General features: G+C 48.6%; 1 protein-coding gene across 1 annotated transcript in view; it reads right to left on the bottom strand.

Moving 5' to 3' along the window:
• Window positions 1–15,034, bottom strand: part of MYO5B (myosin VB) — a 373,786-nt gene that overhangs the window by 31,742 nt on the left and 327,010 nt on the right. The window contains exons 26-29 of the mRNA XM_058277683.2: window positions 14,118–14,258; window positions 11,443–11,508; window positions 5,491–5,730; window positions 4,541–4,641 (exon numbers count right to left, since the gene is read on the bottom strand). Coding sequence (XP_058133666.1) covers window positions 4,541–4,641; window positions 5,491–5,730; window positions 11,443–11,508; window positions 14,118–14,258 — 548 coding nt within the window. The remainder of the gene's footprint in view (window positions 1–4,540; window positions 4,642–5,490; window positions 5,731–11,442; window positions 11,509–14,117; window positions 14,259–15,034) is intronic.

Below are 15,034 nucleotides of genomic sequence, written 5' to 3' on the forward strand. Positions count from 1 at the left end.
TTACGTCATCACGGCAAAGGCCAGGGAAGGTGCGCCACCTGGTGGTACAAGGCGGAAAACCCAAACAGCAGCTCAGAGGAAATTTGTTTTTTAAATTTCAAGTGCTTGATATCAACTAACAAAGTAATATTCATGGAGAACCTCCTGTAAACACACCACTGTGCTGAGCCTCATTCCCAAAGAAAGCCGCTAACACAGAGATGAACAAACAGCAGGTCGATCCTCCTGAGGTAGGGAAAGGTGGAAGAGAGAACTCAGGAGAGGACCATGACCAAAGGGAAATAACCCTCAACCGCAGTGGGAAATCACAGACCAAGGCCTAATGCTGGAAGATACCAGATGACAAGAGGCCCACCCATCACCTGACCACCACCTGCTTCACCGGCCCCTCCCCTGGACAGTTCCCACTGCTAGGAAAAAGTTGTAGTTGTCAAGTCTCTCTTTTGGCTAAAGCAGACCAATAAGAATGCTGGAACTTATACATTCTAATGTACACGGAGAGGGGAGGAGCGGGGAGCGCAGGCTTAATAAAACAGTACCCTCAGCCCCCAGCAGGCACGGCTTGTGCAACTCATCCGAGCACGCCTGCACTCAGGGCTGGAGTGTGTACGTTCACATTCCATTAAGTTCTCCCGCTACTATTTGACTAGTCCTTGAATTCTTTCTTCCGCCTGTGCCAAGAGCCTTCCTACCTAGGCTGAGGTCTTTCTCTAAGACCTCCCAGGGCCTATCCACCATCACTTCAGTGAGCCACCAGGCTCAGAAAAGCAGCTGGGCATCCCCCCAAAGCTGGGCGCCGTGGATGTGCGGCCCTGGCCAACCACTCACGCTCCCCAAACCTCTGTCTCCTCATCTGCAAAATGAAAGCGCTTGGCTCAGTTACCGCAAACGTTCTTTTTAGATCAGGGGTTCTTAACCAGCGGTCCACAGACCAAAGATTTCAGGGGGTCCATGAGCTTGGATTGAAAAAATCAACTTTATTTCCTCTGACCTCTGATTGAAATTTAGCATTTCCTTCACTCATGAATATATGCATTACTTGTATTCATTTACCTGGCAAAGGGGTCTGTGGAACAAAAAAGGTTAAGAACCCATTTTAGGTCTTTAATTATGTAACTTTATTTTTATTTTCCCTCCCTGGAGAACTTGGAAAATAGGACCCAAGGGCCCTTCCTCTGTGATGCCTGAGGCCCCGCCTCTCTGTGAACTGGAGAAGACAAGGCTCCCGCCAGCTTGGAGAGGGGCTAAAAAGACCACTTTGGGGTCCATGGATATTCTCATTTCCTGAGTTCACACTTATACTTCCTACCCATGTTTCCAGGATACTTCCTGGGATCTCTGAGAAATGGGGGCAGGACCCCAAATGCCGTAAACGAGAAACATTTGAAGATACAGTTCTAGCCACACAAGGGCAAATTATTTGGGGATAAATATGCAGACAGAAATTGTGCCGATGGCTCAGGACCAAAGAATTTGGGGAAACATAAGGAAGAGATCATCTCCTAGAGGAAAGCTGAGTGCTTCTAGCGAGGAGCTGGGCAGAAGCGGGTTCTTCCCCGTCCTTGCTGATGCCCCATCCTTCTTTGCCATTCTGAACAAGACATCCTGCAGTAGCTGGGATTCAAGTTCAGATGAGCTGCAAACCCCAGGGAAATCTTAAGGAGACTGCACACACACCTTTTAAACCAGGTGCCCAGGTTCTGGGCAGGCCCACTAGGGCATGAGTCATGATCCCAGCTGTGCCTGCCTGGGTGGCTACAACAAAACTTCTCTTAATGCTCAGGGCCTCCTCTTGGAGTCTGGGGCCCGTTGGGTGGACAGGGGCTCAAGGAAGTTTCCTGGGCTCTAAGGAAAGGTCCAAGAATGTACCAGAAGCCTTGCTCTGGAGTCCTACAGTCTTGGCAAGGCTTGGATGGAGGTGGCCAGTGGTCAAAGGAGCACTGTTCTTGGAGACAGGGCCACACTTACTCTTGGCCCTCCCTAGCCCTGCAGCCTTGAGTGCATGCAGGACTGAGGCCTCCTGCCAGCAGCAGCTACCTCTGTGCTCCCAGCCCATCCCTCTGCAGTTCCATCCCCAACAGACACGGTTCCAGACAGCCCTGAGAGGAGGACTCAGAGGATGGCACTTCCTCTGCCCTAATCTGCCACGAGGTCCAGGTGGGGTGGGAGAGGTGGCAGCCTGAAGACAAGGAGGACTGAGAACGCCCAGCCTGTTTTCAGCAGCCCATCTCTCGGGCAGGGCCTAGCCCTCCCTCCACCTCACTTCCCATGTATACAATGGTAATGACAAGGCTGGTTCCTGTTGGCACTCTGGAAGCAGAAGTACTAGGCAGCTTCCTAGAGCCAAGCCCAGGGCAGGCCCTCCATCCTGGCTTCTGCCCCACATTAAAAAACAAGGGAAAAGACACAGCTGTCAAGATCCAAATGGAACTCTACGATCTCAAAGTTAGCAAGTGAAAAAAATTCTTAGCTTGGGGACCTTGGACCCTAAGGGGGGCTATGACTGGGTATCAGGGGATTGGAACACCACCCCCACCCCTGAAATCTAAGCAAAGTGCAGTGTATGAATTTTTCTAGGGAGAGGATAAACAAATTTTAATGGGTCCCAACCCCTTTCCCACCAAAATCACATGCATCCAGATAGTTTATACTTAAACTGTTAAAATCTATTACAGGGCAATAGTAGCAAAGGAAAAGCAATTCTCCTTCTATCCCTAAAAAGCCCGTTGTCACTGAGGCGGCCCCTGCTGTCACAGGAAGCCTTAGAGACTGGGCTCCAGGCAACCAAGTCCCCCGTGGCCTTCTCTGTAGGGTATCCTCCCTCACAGCTGCTGTCCTTGGTTTCCTTTAAAATGGAAGACAAGCCCACCCTGGGGGCATCTGTGACCCCCTGAGGGCTGCAGGCCAGGCACCGCAACCCTTCTGGAAGCAGCGGCTCCTCTCCCGTACTTAACTTGGTTCCACGGGCTATTAGTTCGCTATTGTACACCAGGCTTGCAGGGAACGGGATTATTATAGGACACAATAAAAGCTATTTCTATTTTATCACCATCACTATTGCTGCTGCGAGGGAAGACAAATGCAGCCCCTGGGAAAACCTGTACTCGGGATTGGCTCCCTGACAGCCCGCTGGGTGAAGAGAATGAGCTGGCGAGAGATGGCTCTGAAGATCGGCAGATACGCACAGAACCAAGCACACCGCAGTTTCTGTTCTCTCTTTTTAACGTCACCTGTGCTCTTTTTTCTTATCTGTCTCATTTCTTATCTTTACCCAGGATAATTTAAACAACTAATCTTGGCTCCAGTTCTACTGAGACATTCACCTTTATTTTCTTCTCTCCTTCCTTTAAGGAAAATAATTCTCTCTCTTGAAATAAATTTAGTTTTCTCCTTACGGGCTGGAAACAACCCAGGCCTGGGAGTCAGGCTGCCTGGGTTCTACTTGACTCGGTGCCAGGCCAGCTGCCGGGAATGAGCAGCTCCATCAACCGTGCCTCTGCGGGAAGAGGGGCTGGACTAGGCAACCTGGAAACTAGAGGTTACGACGTCTCCAGGGGTGCTGGGCCGTCACTGCAAACACCTTCAGGTTGTGCTCACAGTGTCACCTATGACATTTTTTGGAAATGCTTGCTTTTTTCAGCAATTTTGAATAATGCTTAGTTGAGGTGAGAGAGAAAGGAAGCCCAAGAAAAGGCCAGCTGCCTTTTCCCAGGTGCCCAAGAAGGCAAAGGTGAGGACAACTGCGAGGACATGCGCTGAGTCCCTTAATACTTCCTGCATGCTCACCTGGGCTTTACACGGACTAACTCAACCTTTTCTCTAACCACTAACCACCACACGTACACTGCTCTCATCAGCAGTTGAGGAAACTGAGGCATGAGGAGATTATGCCCCAGGGCACAAAGGAAGTGGACCCCAGGTTCCATGTTCTCACCCTCTGCTGTACTACCTTGGGGGGTCTCCGTTCTCTCCTCCACTCCCTGGGCCCAGCTGCCTGCCTCAGACCATCACTCTTTTCTGCCTTGACTCCTGGTTAACTCCTCCTTGAGGAGGGATGAGAGGTGGTTATTTATAATCCAGGGCAGTCTCATTTTAGCCAGTATCGTGGTGGTGATATTCTCCCATTCCGTCTGTGACTAGGTTGGGTTCCCTCTCTTAAACGGTCCTTGAGGGGGGCGGTACTGCCGTCGTGTGATGCCCACCAGCTGGGGCGAGGAAAGACGCACTGCAGCCCACAGCGGCAGTAGGTCTCCTCTCCCCACTGAGCCAGGACTCGGCTTCTCTCTCAAGAGAAAAGCCACTTTCAGCCAGTCTCTCCCTGCCCTTCGCCTCCTATCACACCTCCCAAGAAGTTCCGTTTTCCTAACACTTTTCAGAGCACCTGGCTTCCCAAGGGCCTGCAGCTGACTGAATCGGCTCCATCTCTTGAGTCTCCTATAACCGATAACGCCCTGATGCTGAAACAGGGTTTGTGCCTGAGGAACCGTCACACGCCAAGCCCGCCAGGGCCCCGCCCCATCGCCTGAGCAGTGGGACTCACCTGTTTGTCTGGCAGACCCCATGATAGGCCTCGATGGCATCCTCCTGGTCGACGTGCTTTTCACTGTTAGGCCAACTCATTCTAGCATTAATGTTCGGCTCCTAGATGCCCCAAATTAAAAAAATAAGTAACTGTGCTTATACAAACAATTGCCACAGAATGACTTTACACAAAAGGTACAAAAACAAACATTTGGGAAAAGACAGAGGTCCTGGGAAGACCTATGAGAACTACAGTTAAAGCCAGTGGATGTGACTTTAAAGCTCACATCAGAAGACACAGAATGACAAGGCCTGGCTGTGAAAGTCAGTGAGGGTGAAGCAGTGGGGAAGAAGATGGAAAAGGCAGTGTTCCTGGACGGAGAGGGCACCCCAAGTCCAGAGACACTAACATCAGGCTCAGCTGTGAATCCTTCACACTCATGACTGCCTACTTATCCACCCCCCATGCCAACCAGCCTCTTCCAGCCCACGGCATGACCAGGTGGCCTCTGCTCCTCTCTCTTGCTCCACAATCTGTCTCAGAAGGCGAGGACATTAGGAACAAACTCTGAGCTGGCCTCACCACCCTGGGAGGGCTGAGAAGGGGAAAGACTCTCTCCACCTCAGAAATAAAGTAAATAGCAAACGGCAAGGCATGAGGTGAAAAGAGAACTGCTCAGGCTGTGATCCGTTTCTCTCTGAAATTATCTATCCAATGCGGGCCCTCATTCTTTTTGTTCAGTCAGTAACTTCAGAAGATTCTAGAAATTTCCAGCTAAATCTCCCACAAAAGGTCATGCTGTGAGGGCAGTCAGGCTCTTGGCTCTCCCTTCAGAGGGGACCCCAGAACAAGAGATTCTGCTCTTTCAGGCTTAAGACACTCATGAGTAACAACCTGCAAGCCCAACAGCAAATCTATTACCCAGCATTACCCCTAACAAGCCCAACCACCGGTGGCCATCTTGTTACCGTGTTCCTGCCAGCAAGCCTGCGTGGGTCAGCATTCACAATCTGGGTCCGGAGGATAAGCACTTCCTCCTTGCGAACCTCAAGCTCCTCGTTGGCCAGCTTGAGCTGGTTCAGCAGGAGGCTATAGCTGTCTGGGGAGCTGTGGGTAGAGTTGTTCTGTGTGGCTTGGTCGGCTATGGCTTTCCTCAGCTCGTTCAGGTCATTCTTGAGCTTCTTGTTCTCTGACTCCAGCTCCTGCCTCTGTAAAACAGCCCAAGTGACACATTCCATTAACCCCTGAGCCAGGGCACTCTTCCCCCCATGGACCTCCTCCTCGACTTTCCTGCTGGAAGCTGAGTACAACCTTCTCATTTTAACAACCAAAGAAGAGGAGGGGATCAGATGGGCAATTGGTCAAAGTTGGAGCCTGGTTTGAACCCACAGCCACAAGTTATTGGTGTGCGGTACCTGACTGGATGCCTCTATAGTACCGTTCCCCAAAGTTGGGAGACACTGATTCAGCAGTGTTGGTGTTTCCAAGCTTATTTGGCTGTGAAGCCCTTCTTTCTGGAAATGCTGGGTTAACAATTTAAAATAACAAAGGATACCTAGACCCTTAATGTGTTCCTGTACTTTGTATCTCTCTAAGAGGGGATATGGATTGCAGGATTTCCTAAACTCATTTGTCTATAGTTCTACCCCACCCTCCTTTTGGTCAAGAAGCATCGCATGGATTAATATTCTAAGGAAGATGCCAGGAACACAGTTTTGTTGTTTGGTAACATAGAAAGCCACCACTATCAATGTCAGTGGAGGGAAACACACCTGCATAAAGCATGAAAGTCACTGAAACTCAATTTTGGAATGTATTTTAAACTTTTTGGGTAACATATTTGATTTTATGGTGAGATGACATCTGATAATCACAAAAATTGTTGCTAGGGCCCTGCTATAAGGGGAATTCAAAATTTCCTAGAAAACCCAATACATGGGTAATTAGGCATTGGTTGCATATTCATTAGAGCCATAAGATGAGAGGAGAAGACCATTGAATATTATCTCCCTCTCAAATGAGGAAGATGAAGCCAGAGAAGGGAAGGCTCACAGTGCGTTTCAAGGCTGAGCCAGGACGAGAGCCCAGGACCCCCAATTCCTGGTTGAGGGTCTCTCCCCACTTCCCCATCTAAGTGGTAGCTTCTGGGAGATTTAGAACCACACAATGACAGACACACATAAGCTCAAGCTGCAGAAACGAAGAAGGTAGGGTGATGTATACTTGATGAGTCTTAATTATTAAGATCAGGAGTTGCGGAACCACTGGAGGCCTGGGTGCTTTTCCTTCTGCCAGCAGGGGCAGCCTCAGGAGAGCCAGCACCACATGGTAGAAGAGCACTGGGCTTGGAGGCAGGAGTCCTGGCTCCTTGTCCCAGCTCAAGTGTGCTCTGTACACTCCCTGGAACCTTAGCTACTTCAGGCGTGGTTTAAGGGAGTGAGACCAGATAGGGGCTACAGATTTCACCAGCTCCGACTCTAGCCATAACTGGGCTCGGTAAATGTTGTAGGCTGGGTGTCTCTGATGACAACAATCCCAGGTCCCCACTCAGCAAAGAGATCCTGCCCCAAGAAAAAGAGGGACAGGACAGGGTGACAGAGCACCCAGGCTGTTTTTTCACAAAGATTTCCACTCAGGACATATCTGTGAAATTTCTACTCATTCCATCCTCTAGCCATCTCCTGGACAATTGCTACTCTATACTCCATCTCACCCTTCTATCCCCCTTCCTTTCCTGTTCACCATGACTTACTACCATTTCCACATCACTCTTCCTGGTCACACAGTGTGAAAAAAGGAAAGAGCTTTTTGATGTACCCACATGTCATCCTATTCCACTGGAGAAGAGTAGAGTTCCATTCCTGCCCTGCACCACCACTGACTGCTTACTTTCCACCAAGCTCTGTGCTCGGTGCTGTGGGCATAATACCCATTTAGAACCAAATAATTATGCTGCCACTTGGAACATGCCATGCCATGCCATGCCATGCCATGCCATGAGGGAATCCAGCTGCTTGGGGGAACCCAGAAGAAGACCTTCCACCGAGTCTTGGGGGAAAGGGAAGGCTCCTGGAGGAGGTGACGGGTGACGTCTAACCTGAGCGCTACAGGATTTGAAGCAGTTGGCAGGGGAGGCCTCCAGGAACAAAGGCCCCAGAAAAAAAGAGCACAAGCATGACTTGCTCAGGAAATGCAGGTATGCAGAATACAGGAGGTGAGCAGGGGGAGGGAGTCCAGCCAAAGAGGAGCTGTCAGATCACAAGGGGCTGTGAAAACCTGGGGAAGGGTGCTGGACTTTACCCCAAGAAGAAGGAGGATGCCATTTAAGGATTAAGAAGGCAGAGGCCTGGTCCCTGCAGGGATGTCCCCAGGGGCGGTGGCGAGTCCAGGCATCGGGTTGGAGGCCGTTTTTGTATGTTGGAAGAGACAAGAGCAACCTGGTCTGGGCTGTAGCAGTGAGGACAGAGACGTGGAGGCGCACGGGAGGTTTCGGAGCTGGAATTGCGAGGACCTGGCGATGGGATGTGGGAGGTGAGAGGAAAGGAAGAGCCGGGATGCTTGGCCATGGGGGATGCTGTCTGTTTCTACTGAGACAGGGAGGCTCAGGAGGGGTGCGGCGATGTGTTCGGCTGTGCACACGCTGTGTACCCCCGGCACAGTCAGGTCGGGGGGCCGGTGAGCAGCCAGAAACACGTGTCCAGGACTCGGGAGAAAGGGCTGAGCTGGGGCAGGGCAGTCTATGGCTGGCGAAGCTCTGTGAGATGGTGTGAACAGGGTGGAGGATGAGAGCAGCCAGGGAGAGCGCACAGAGGGACAGCAGCGCAGGCTGCGGCGCTGCTGACCCTGCTCTCCAGACTCTGTGGCCTGGGTCTGGGTCTCTCTTGAGCCCCAGAATTTCAACCGGCTCAATCAGCAGAGCACTGGACAGGGCAGCTGATGTACAGACACTGTTTAATAAAATAGAGGATCACTGCAAAGTAGAGCTATTTCACATTGGAAGAGTGTTACTGGAGGTTGAACAACTGCAAATGAGGGATAAATTCTATATATGATCAAGAGAATACTACGCTTTTATTCTTTGTAGTATTTTAAAGCAATAAAACTGATTTCTGTTCTACAAAATAAGATTTGTAGAACCTGCTCCATCTCACAAATCTAGCTGTAATAAACAGTAATCAATAGTTTATACTTTCTTAAAACTCTGGAGAATTTTAATGGAATAATTATAAATGGTCTAGGTCTCAAAAAAAAAATAGCCTAGTTTCATCACAGTATTATTTATAAGAAAACATAAGAAATAAAATGTTTAGCATTAGGAAATGGTTAATAAAACTGTTATAATTATGGCAAGCTATTAACCATCCAATAAAATCATATTTATAAAATAAAATTATGTATATATATGAATGTTTATATATTTTTATATATGTGTAAAATCATCTCAGCTATATAAAAATATGCCTAAAATATGTGTTGAAAAAGCTTTGGAAAGAAATATGCAAATAATATCAGGGCTGCCTTGAAGTGGTAGGAATTGTAGGAATACGGATTTTGAAAAACTCAGTTTTCCTATATTTTAAAAATTTTCTAAGTGGGACTGAATTTACATTAATGCATTTACAAATAAAATGAAAAACTTGTCTATAAAAAAGGCATACTAAGGGGAAAATTTTTTTAAATCCCCCAAAGACCTCAACTGGGCCTTTTCTGACTCATGCCCCCACCGGGCAGCGAGTGGATGGTCAGTGGAGGTGAGAAGTCCTAAGTGCCAACGCAGCTCCGCTCTCAGGGCTGGGAGCGCCCAGCTGGCAACAACAAGGGCGCCTGGTGGCCTCCCAGCCTGTCCCTCAGTGCACGCTGAGATTCTCCCTCACTGGCTCCCTGGCGCTGCCCTGCCTCTTCCCATCGCCACGCTGCTCCTCCTCTGCCTTCTTGCCCCTGGCCCCAGTTTCTGGCCCTCAAGGGGGTCGCATTTTCCTCCCCAGCCACACTGCTGTAGGCCTCCTGGGACAATGCTCTGCCAGGCGTGGCTGGTCCCAGGACCTCCCACCTGATTCACCCAGGGGGCACATCTCAGCCTACAAGCAGCACCCAAACAACCGAAATCCTCCCCAGGCTGGTGCTACTTTACACATTCCAGAAGGATGAGTGGAAATTGCTAAAACTTCTGGTTGGGGCACTCCGGAGTTTAAGCAAAATCATTCATCAAGGGGTCAGCTCAGTGCAGCCTAATTGTACTGCCGGGCACAGCAAGTGTTTCAAATCCAATTTGATAAGAATCAAGTTGGAAAAGACAGCGGAGTAGCAAGATGTGTTGACTCATCATCTGTCTAATTTTACCTGCTCATGTGAGTCTACACTTTTGGACTCAAGTACTCCTCCCATCTTTTTGTAGCCCTCAGGGCATTCAGTGGGACACAGCATGGGGTGCAGTGTGGAATGGTTAGATCTGTGGGGAGTTCAGAATGAGTATTTACTGAGCTTCCTCTGTGCCAGGCCCATGCTAGGCAGCGAGAGGGGGCCTGTGAGAGCCAAGAGATGGGGACATCTTCCTCATGAGGGAGCTGAGTGGGAGGAGGAGGAGGAGGAGGAGGTGCTTCTGAGCTGACAGGAAGCCAGGAGCCCTGGAGGCAGAGTGTCCCAGTGACAGAACGCTATTTCTCAGACCTGAAGGGGCAGAACCATCTGGAGGACCTGTCAAAAAACACACCACTGATTCAGTAGATCTGGGCTGGGGTTTGAGGATTTGCATTTCCAGCAAGTGCCCAGTGACGGGTAATGCAGCTGGGCCTGGCTGGGACCACTCTTGGAGAACCACTGGGTAGATTACCTTTTTACTGGCTGGGACTGAGGGCCAGTGGGGCTAATTAGCTTCACAGGCCCCTTTTCTCCCCCTGGGCTAAGCCTCCCTTAGGCCCGTATAACATGGAGAGACTCTCACTCTTTAGAGAGTTTTAAATCTTTTAAATATCACATGAGCAAAACAGATCCATTCAATAATTCAAGAAAGAAAACTCTATGAAGTGTCCCCTTCTTATATCATTTGTGTGGCCCAAGTTGTTTAAAAAGCCATGGGAGGGAAGTGGATGTGGCTCAACCAACTGGGCTCTCGTCTACCATATGGGAGGCCCTGGGTTCGCTTCCCAGGGCCTCCTTGTGAAGGCAAGCTGGCCCGTGCCCACGGAGAGCTGATGGCCCACGCCTGTGGAGAGCTGGCACAGCAAGATGATGCAAAAAGGGAGACAAGCAGACACAGAAGAACGTGCAGCGAATGGATATAGAGAGCAAGCATACAGTGAGCAAGCAGCAAGGGGGGGATAAATAAATAAAATAAAATTTTAAAATCTTGAAAAAAAAAAAAGCCATGGGGATGATTCTGGGCTGTTCTCCTGGGCAATGCAGCTGTTAGAATTATTTGCGCTCCTGTTAGTGGGGTCAGATTGGCTGACCCTGAAGATCAGATAAACTCCCACTCTACCAAGTCTCTGGGAATGAGAACAGGGAGTAGGCTGCTTGGATGCCCCATGTGTGTACACTCCTCCCTGCGTGCCCTTGAACCTGAGGCCATCCCTCCTTCCACCCCTCCATCTCCTACTGGGCCAGAGTTGGATGCACTGGGATACCTTAGCCCTATGTTTGGCCATACAAGGGTTGATTTTTTTTCAAAGTTATTTTATTCCACTGGCTACATTTTAACTGAAATTGTATTGGGTAAGTAAGGCATGTATTGTCATTCTTCATAGTAAATACAAGTTTTCCTTCATTTCAAAGATGAGGAAACCACAAAATGGAAAGGGAGGGTTTTTTGCTTTGGATCTAGCTACTAGCAGACCAGAGCTCAGGCTTTCCTGAGCCCCACCTTCACCATTTGGCCCCCACAGGATGAGAGTTCAAGGAGGTTTGTCCTCCAAGAGTCTTACCTTCAGACTATTGTAGGCCAGATCTGCATCCTGGTCCAAATCCAGGTCATTCTTTGGTTGTTCCACCTGCACCGATAAAGAGATAAAAAGGTGAGCATTGCTACACAGCAGACATCCCACAAAAGGGTTAAAACGTGCTCATACGGCCTTCACACAGATGCCTCTGCATACCCTTCACACACTCACTTCCTTTCCACCTTCCAAATGCACCTCAATACTTACGGCCAGCCTCATAGGCACTCACAGGTTGACTATGAACTACACTGTCAGAGTTCCTTACTAATGAAGTCTGTGAGCTACTCTTAAGGCTCCTGGAGGTGTGTGCACATGTTTCTTCTGTTTTCCCAGCAAAACTCTAAGCATCATGGGGGAAGCACCTGCTTCTTTCGTGTCATTCTACAAGTAGTATTATAGTTGACCTACAACATAAATGTTGTTTGATGTCAGAACTCAAAAGCTAGCGCATGTATGTGAACGGTGAGTGCAATACTAGCTCATTAGACTTGTCTGAGGCAACAATTCCTAGAGTTCTTTGGCAGCTATAGGACTCAAGTTGCCAAGGAGAAGGGTAGAAACAGCTTTGTAAATGGTTAATTGCTTGGGATGATCTTGAGCAAAAGGTGATAAATCCTGAATATGATGGGTGTTTTAGAGCTAAAAACTGCATGGTACTTAATTCAATTATCTACAGTGTCCAAGGTAAGGCCACCACCAGCTATTGATGGATTAGGCGTACCCCAGGCTAGGCTAGGAGACAGGCACTGGACCTGAGCATCTCTTTGCAGCCCCTTCCAGCAAGGACTCTAGAATTTATTGCTTTGTTTCCAGCTCTGCAACCTGGTGGAAAAATTTTACCTCCCACCATCACCTGCGGTCCTGCGGTGCCAGGGATGTGATTTTTCTGCTCCCCTGCTCCCATCTCTACACATTGTCTCCTTTTGCAACACCTGTCTTCCTTTCCAGGCAAATGTGATACAGATTCTGCTCTGGATTCCTCTGGGGACCAAGCACAGATCCAAGGACACAACCTCTAAAAGTTCAGTTTCCAGGTGCTGGGGAGGAATTCCATACATTCCCTTGCCTTTCTTACTAAACTATCAGGAACAAGGTCATTCTCCTTAAAGAGAACCTCAACACATATCACAGAGCTACTGTCCAATACTACTTTCCTAAGTCTCACTCAGTGATTACCTTTTAAGGAATGAAATATCCTTTGTTAACGGGTACTGAGACAAACTGTCATCCTGAAACCAAATTTCCCAAACCAAATGGAATCTCTGCAATGGGAAACCTGGAGAATGAACTTTAGGTTTGGCTGGGAACCGGCATCGTCTATGCAGCTGTTCATGTATTTGATTTGCAATTGCCTGCTGTGGCGGCTTCTGTGCTAATGGAATGAGTCACTTATAAACCCAATCCTTTCACTGCATTCTGAATCTAATCCACCTGAGAGATTTAAATCGATCAGTAGGATTTACTCCCCATATGTGGATCAGAGGAAAACCCAAGAATTTACTAGCTATATAGATCAGTCACATCATTTGATTAGAAAGATGGCAGATGTTGCAAAAGGAGACTGTGTAGAGGTGGGAGCAGGGGTGGGGCTGAGGGTGCAGGGAGGGTGTCAAAACCCACAGGCTCAAGAAAGACAAAAGGCCTCTGATAAACCCATGAGGTCACTTACTGAGAGATCCACGTCAGAACTGGCCTTGTGACCCATTTAAACCAAGCCTTATGGAGACTGACTGCAGTGGATTTGTAGGTCTGTGTACCTCAAAAGAAGTCAAAAGGGTTCTTGTCCCCTGATACTGCTGTATTCAATGGGCTCTCTAGTCCTACAGCACTAATCTGTTTGTACCTAACTTTGCATTTATTTAAGCACCACCAATGTTATTTTAAATTTATAACAGGCATTGTCTGGTCCTCTTGAACTAGATTATAAATTCCTTGCTAGCTGGGGATGTCTCCTAAATTCTAATCTCCTCTCATTTGTAACACTTTGAGTACCTCCTATGAGCCTGGCACTAGCACCATGCTGAGAACACAGAGGTGACCAACAAGTCCTGGGGGTAGAGTAACTTCTGAGGGCACTCAGCTTTCAAGCAACATCCTTCAAGACCCAAGATACTGGAAGTAAACTGGATTGGATGAGGGTGGCATCATGGGGAGAAAGGGTGAGTGACTGGAAACCTGATCTGCCCCTGACCTCATGAGGCTAAACTCAAGACCTTGCCAGATGGCAGGCATGATAAGGCCAAAGATTTTCTCTGCTCAAATTCGACCTGTGCCTGTATTTCTACTGGAATTGCATGCCTTCATTCTCTTGGCTGAGTTCCTCTTTGCAGGCACCCCTGTACAGGAAACTATACTCTCCCCCCACCCCCATGAATGGGGGATGATGCCACAATCTCCAACTCCTCACCTGCCCCAGTGGAAATCCTTTGCCTAAGAGCACCTGCGAAGCTTCCTCCTGTTCCACTGGGGTAATGTGGGGCACTTGCAAAGATGACTATAAGACTCCAACACAAGATGGAAGGGATTCTCTGAAACCCAGCACCAGCGTCACCCCACATGGTCACACCCTGCCACATGAGGCCTGGTGGGACCAAGCTGGGTTCTTCTCTGATCCCGGCACCACAGCACGCTGCTCTGCAGGCCTGCGCCCCTTTACACACCTGAGCCTTCTGGCTGTCCAGCTGCTCTCGCTTCTCCAGCTGCACCTGCAGCTTCTTCCTTTCCTGCTCAAGCTCCCGCACTCTCTTTTGCAGCTTCAGGAAGACTGTCAAGTCCATGGCTGCCTTCTCCATGCCGATTTCCTTCAAAGGGAGATGAAAAGCCAGGAAAAGGTTTCACCAGCGTGGTCACCTCAGGGAACATACAGCACCCTCCCTGCCCACCTCTGCACCAGCCGTTTCTCTCTCCTCCCAAATATCATCCATGCCTCAAATACAAAGCCGAGGCCAATCAGCTATCATTTCTCATATTAAAGATGAAGCTCCAGGTTCAATTTCTGTCTCGATAATATCTGAATCTCAGCCACTTATTTCCTCCAGTGCAAACCATTTAAAATGACCGATCATTTATTCCAAGAACAAATGTGTAAAGACAGTCATTTTATTTGGAAGTTAAAAGAGCACACTTCTGGAGAATGGTGCCACACCAAACAAATTGTAAAACTGAGGACCATGTTTCCTGATGAAGAATCAATGTGGTTACTAATCACTGTAAATGTGCATCTTTGAGACAAAATCAACACTTTCCCTGTCATGAAACTCATTTATCCAACAGATCTTGGAGCATCCATTTCCCAGATTTTACCCCTTCAGATTCATGCCTAGGTTTGCTGTCCAGGGTGTTGTAATGAGTGGATAAATATATATAGGCATGTGTGCATCTGTAAGAGCATATGCATGTGTGCACCCGTGGCAATATAATTTTGGTCAACCAGTACTTAATGAGTGCTGTGTGTCTAGCAAGCAAAGTACTAGCTGCTCTGGCAAGAACCAGTCTTGGCTTCCTTGAAGGACATAAATCTATGGAAGGAAGTGCTTATGTTTGCATGTGACCAGCCACACACACAGACATCTGGATG

Source organism: Dasypus novemcinctus, chromosome 16, assembly GCF_030445035.2.
Source record: "Dasypus novemcinctus isolate mDasNov1 chromosome 16, mDasNov1.1.hap2, whole genome shotgun sequence".
Taxonomy (NCBI): Eukaryota; Metazoa; Chordata; class Mammalia; order Cingulata; family Dasypodidae; genus Dasypus; species Dasypus novemcinctus.